This window comes from Brassica oleracea, unplaced genomic scaffold (assembly GCF_000695525.1).
Source record: "Brassica oleracea var. oleracea cultivar TO1000 unplaced genomic scaffold, BOL UnpScaffold00974, whole genome shotgun sequence".
Lineage (NCBI taxonomy): Eukaryota > Viridiplantae > Streptophyta > Magnoliopsida > Brassicales > Brassicaceae > Brassica > Brassica oleracea.
The window spans coordinates 11494-16932 of record NW_013617562.1 but is presented as its reverse complement, the minus strand read 5'-3'; the positions used below and the strand labels follow the sequence as shown (position 1 = coordinate 16932).

Sequence of the window (5439 nt, the reverse complement as noted above, 5' to 3'; positions counted from 1 at the left end):
GATTAGACATCCTTCAGATGCAAAAGCGTGGAAGCATTTCCAATCAAAATATCTCGACTTTGCGTATGAGAAAAGAAATGTCTACCTTGGATTATGTACTGATGGTTTCAGCCCGTTTGGCAAGAGTGGAAGACAATATTCTCTATGGCCAGTCATTCTTACACCATACAACTTACCGCCAAACTTGTGCTTGCGACGAGAGTTTTTGTTTCTCTCCATTCTCGTTCCCGGACCAGAGCATTCTAAGAGATCACTTGATGTGTTTCTTCAGCCACTAATATATGAGTTGCAACAACTATGGGCTCAAGGTGCTGAAACATACGATGTTTCATGTAAAGAAAACTTTCAAATGCGGGCAGTACTTATAAATCAATTTAAAGATGTATTTTTTTGCGTTTATTTTATTAAATGCTTTGGTATTTTATTCGGTTTTGAATAACTTGGTTTAATTTGGTATTTTACCGGAAGTAACACGCCGTTCTCGAGAGAAGAGGAGATGGGTGTTACAGTAATACTTGGCTCCAGTACCTCCTTTTCTTCCTCAGGTTTTAATAAGTTCTGAGCTACCCAACATCCAGATTTAACTGTGTACTGGCCATTTTTAGTATAGGACCAACAGATGTATCACGACGATGAGTTGAGCTTATGGCCAAACTCCTTATAAGTGGTATATCTGCAGGGCTAACATAATCTTCCAATAGACCAACATTCCATTCCTTCGTTACCTGATCAATAATGTCACTAACTCTCATATTCGAATGCAAAACTGGAGCTAAAGGGATAGCCGGCCAGGCTGGTGCAAATACCCGTGGATTGGAGGATATTCTATATGATTTGATTTCAATGTCTATATTTGAAATATTATATTACATTACATATTTTATGATCATATAAATAAAAGGATTTGTATATAAACATGTGTTTTCCAATTTTGTTCATAAATGTGTACATATTTGGGTTTTAATATAATATATGTATTATCAAATTAAGTATTAATATTTGATCAAAAATTAAGTATTAATACATTTTAATAGTGTACATTACAATATAAACTTAATCTACTATTTTCTAATTGATTTGGTATGAAATATTTTTTTCATGGTTAGCATTGTGCAAATATTTAGTCTTTTACTCTATAAATATTAAAAGAAAAACCATGAAACTGTTTTGATCAAAAAAAAATGAAACTGTTAGACGAATTTGACTAACTCTATAAAATGTTTACATATTGAGTTTTTAGTACCAACAAACCAATAATACTTATATATTACATATAGTTTCATTAGAGTTGAACTTCAAATTCATGATCTCACCATTTTAATATAATAGATTTTAGCAATGTTCAAGAAATCATTAGGCGGTAACTTGGCATGTTGTAAAGAAATAGCGACTAGGCGGATTATTCGATATCTAGGCAAAGCCTATGCATTAACAAATTATTTGATTTATCATATATATATATATATATATATATATATATAAATAATATATTACATTTATATAAGATTTCCTAGTTTTTGAGTGTAAGTATAATATTATTTTGATGAATTATCAAAATTAAATATACAAACAAAAGAAATTATTAAATAGTGAATTATTACAAATCTTATTGATTAATTTAATAGCTTTAGGCTAATTTAGATGAATTTAAACTGATTTAAACCAAATTTAACCAATTTATTACTGTTTAAACCCAGTTGAGTCGTACAGATCAGATTTTTAAAAATCCTTTCGCTAGGATTGAGTTACCGCCTAGGCAGACGCTTACGTCCCGCCTAGACTGATTTATAAAACCATGTCGTTTTAGTGTTTGTCACTGTCAGAAAAAGTGTTTGTCACCAAAATATACTATTGAAAAATATTTTAAATAAGGAGAAATTATATATAAAAAATTTTAGTGAATCTATACAGAAAATTGTCAAATTAAAATTTATATGAAAATATTATTTCTAGCTAGTAATGTAGGAAATTATCGAAAATCAATAACAAGAACTAAGCTCAAAAAACAAGCAAAACGAATAAGCAACAATTACAGTATAATAATTGATTTTCTCAAAAACAATGAAATCTTTCACCCATCGATGTGCCTCTATCTCCACATAAAACTATGAGAGTTGTTCAGTATCACACTTTTTGCAATATCATAAGCACTCTTATTGAGATTTTGGGGACTCAAAGACCAGATCCTATCTTACTAAACAGATATGTATTGTTTCTCGTAAAAGCTGGTCACTATATAGGAATATAAATTTCCATGGATGATGCTGGAAATATGGCATTGGCCATGTGCTTATGTTTTCCAAAGCTTTTTAGTTTAACACCTATCGATCTAGTCATTCAAACAAAGTATGATTGAGAAATTCGATTTCATCTGTACAAATCAAGGTGTTGGTGGTCGGTCTTGTGATAACATAAAGTGGTTGATTCTCTTGTACATGCTTTGTTTAAACATTTTTTAAAATTACATAAAATTGTTTTTAATGGTAAAATAAATATATTTTTGTAAGTATTGTGAACAGGAAATGTAAGGTTATTGTATTTAATTTAATATAATTTTTAATACTGAAATAAAAACTCAACCATAATTTTAATACTGATATGAAAATAAAATATATATATACTTGCATAGCCTAACAAATGTAAAATACCCTGATAACAAAAAAAACAATAGAAATGAAACTAGATAACTTATACTAAAATAAACAGATTAAAATATCTTTTCGGACATAATAAAAATGAAACACAACTTCATTAATAATCACAATAGAAAATTTAGTCAACTCCAACAAAACTGACATGGAGTCCTTTATAACAAACGAGATCACCGAAAAGAATGATAAAAATTAAAGAAATTCAAAATAATGTTCCATGCATAACTAAAATAAAATCATTTAAACTAAAAACAAATGTTAAGGAAAAATATAATGGAACAAAGTATTACATAAAATCAAATATGAACTAGTAAACCCGGTTTACGCCGATGGGTATTTTATTAATTTGTCGATCAACAAATACAAATCATTCAAAAAAATCATCCCAATAAAGTTTACAATTATTCATATAGTTACGAAGTCATGGTTATGATTTTTGTATTACAAAACATAAACACTTCAAGAGATAATGAAGCCAAAAAGTATATGAATCACTGTAACCTTACCCATATACCTTCACTTGGAATGTTTTGATTCACCACAAACATCATATAATAACCAGGCGGTGCAATATTAGCTGATCGTGGAGTCTTCACTTGAACCTCATATTTCTTCGACTTACCAAACAAAGCACCAAAAACCGAACTTGTTCTCTTAACTCTAACATTGTCCAGAACCAAAAGCCTCTGATATATTAATCGAAAACGAATGTGTCGTGAAAGAAGGAAACAACATAGTCACTTTAGCTCGACCCTTAACTTTTCCAGCAACTTTTAACTTCACCTTCAAATTCATCCCATACGAAATCGTTGACTGTGACGTAGGAGACATAATCTTCGGAGGAGGTTTTGGAGTTTTCTAGGTAAGCCGGAGAGAAAGCTTCTAAACTCAACTCGGGAATAGCACTCGAGTGAAGCTGTAAAACGCGTGAGGATTACTTCCTCGGACAAGAACTCTCCCATCACGGAGAAGAATCGCCGTAGAGTGATACATTCTTGGTATTGTGTTCGGGTTAAGAGACTCAAACCTCGAGTTCACCGGATTTTTTGGGCTGGTATAAGTCCGGTACGAAAACAGGTTCGCGACCAAGCTCGTTCGCGACCAAGCTCCCATGCAGCTGAGCCAGCAGAACCACTGTTGATAAGCAACACATCTCCGTTAGGTAAAAGCGTCATGTCTCCCATGACTCTAGCACGTGGCATCTTCTCAACCGTCCATTGAGGATTCTCATTACTCGTCGTTACTCTTGATCCTAGCATACGTGTCGAGCGCTTTAACGAAAACTAGAGATTGATCTCCTTATGTAGGCGGATATTGTTTCTTACGTTTTTATACATTGATATTTGTTTCTTTACTATTAGTGTTATATATTTTAGATGTGTAACAATATAACTAATTGTATTCAAAAGACTTGAACCGAATCAGTAATATGATTATTTTGGTACAAATATCCGAACCCGTTTTAGATACATTTGTTATTTAGATATTTTTAAGTCCCAATACATCAGAACCAAACTCATCCAGACCTAGAAGGACCCAACTCAAAACCCACACATAAATTTCTAATATTCAAGCGGACCTTATTTCAAAAAAAAAAATGATACCCGAAAATAACTACATGTACCTAAATGGATAGCCAATGTTTATGTCTAACTAATTTTATAAACTAATAAACATGACTATTTCTATGTTTTTGACTAAATTTAGTGAAATAGAAAAAGTTTTTTATTTAGTAAAATAATTATATGGAGTGAAAAATTAAGTGACAATAAATGTAAACACTACAAGAAAACATATTTATTACAAGGGTCATATTCCTTGTTAATTCGTTGTAATAGAAGGGTTACAACGAATTAACAAGGAATAGCGTTTTGTTGTAAAACGTCCGTCGTAATGCAAGATTCGTCGTAACTTTCATGTAACATTTACGACGAAATAAATTCGTTGTAAAAGCGAAAGAGAGTATTTCGTCGTAGTTTTGTAGTTACGCTTCATCGTAAAAGACTCGTATAGTTTCCTTGTAAAATCGTCTTTAAGTACTTGTACAATTTACGACGAATTTACAAGTCTTTTAATGTAAAGTCCTTGTAATATTTACGAGGAATTTACAAGTATTTCCTAGTAAATTTCTCATAAAGATTACGAGGATTTTACAAGTACTTCCTTGTAAACTCCTTGTAATCATTATAAGAAATTTACATCTCATTGTCATATTATTATATTATTATGAAATATTCAAAATCAAAATATATAAAATATAAAATAAAATATTGAAAATTAAAATATTTTTTTTTAAAAAAATATAAATGTCATAAAATAATATTAAAATTAATAATAGAAAACAAAAACATTGAAAAATAAAAAGCTATGGGAGGACGCCGTCGAAGTAGTTGTTGGAGGTGTTTCTTCCTGGAGAGTCTCGTACTTCATCTATGGGTTCCATCTCGAAGAGTAGAATGAAGTTGTCCTTGTGGCTTCATTGATGAAGCTTATTCATACCGTCAACTCCATCTTTTTAGGAGCCACCTTGAAAAAAGAAACATATTAATATAATTAATTACATAAAATTATAAGAAAATAAAATATATTTAATTTTTTAAAAAAAATATCTAATCAGTCGTTTAAATACCTCAACCTAATATTTGAATATAGTTTTGTTACCTAAAATTACCACCTAAACTAACCACCTAATCTAATTACCTAAACTAATCACCTAAACTAATTACCTAAACTAACCACCTAAACTAACCACCTAAACCTAAATTAATATTAAAAACAACATACCTTT

General features: G+C 30.5%; 1 protein-coding gene across 1 annotated transcript in view; it reads right to left on the bottom strand.

The window, feature by feature from the left end:
* Nucleotides 1-3142: 3142 nt before the first annotated feature.
* The window catches only part of LOC106320600 (galactose oxidase-like), a 5664-nt gene continuing 3367 nt past the window's right edge, over nt 3143-5439 (bottom strand). The window contains 7 exon segments of the mRNA XM_013758980.1: nt 3143-3343; nt 3345-3492; nt 3494-3545; nt 3548-3701; nt 3703-3759; nt 3761-3886; nt 3888-3936. Of these exon segments, the coding sequence (XP_013614434.1) occupies nt 3143-3343; nt 3345-3492; nt 3494-3545; nt 3548-3701; nt 3703-3759; nt 3761-3886; nt 3888-3936 (787 nt within the window).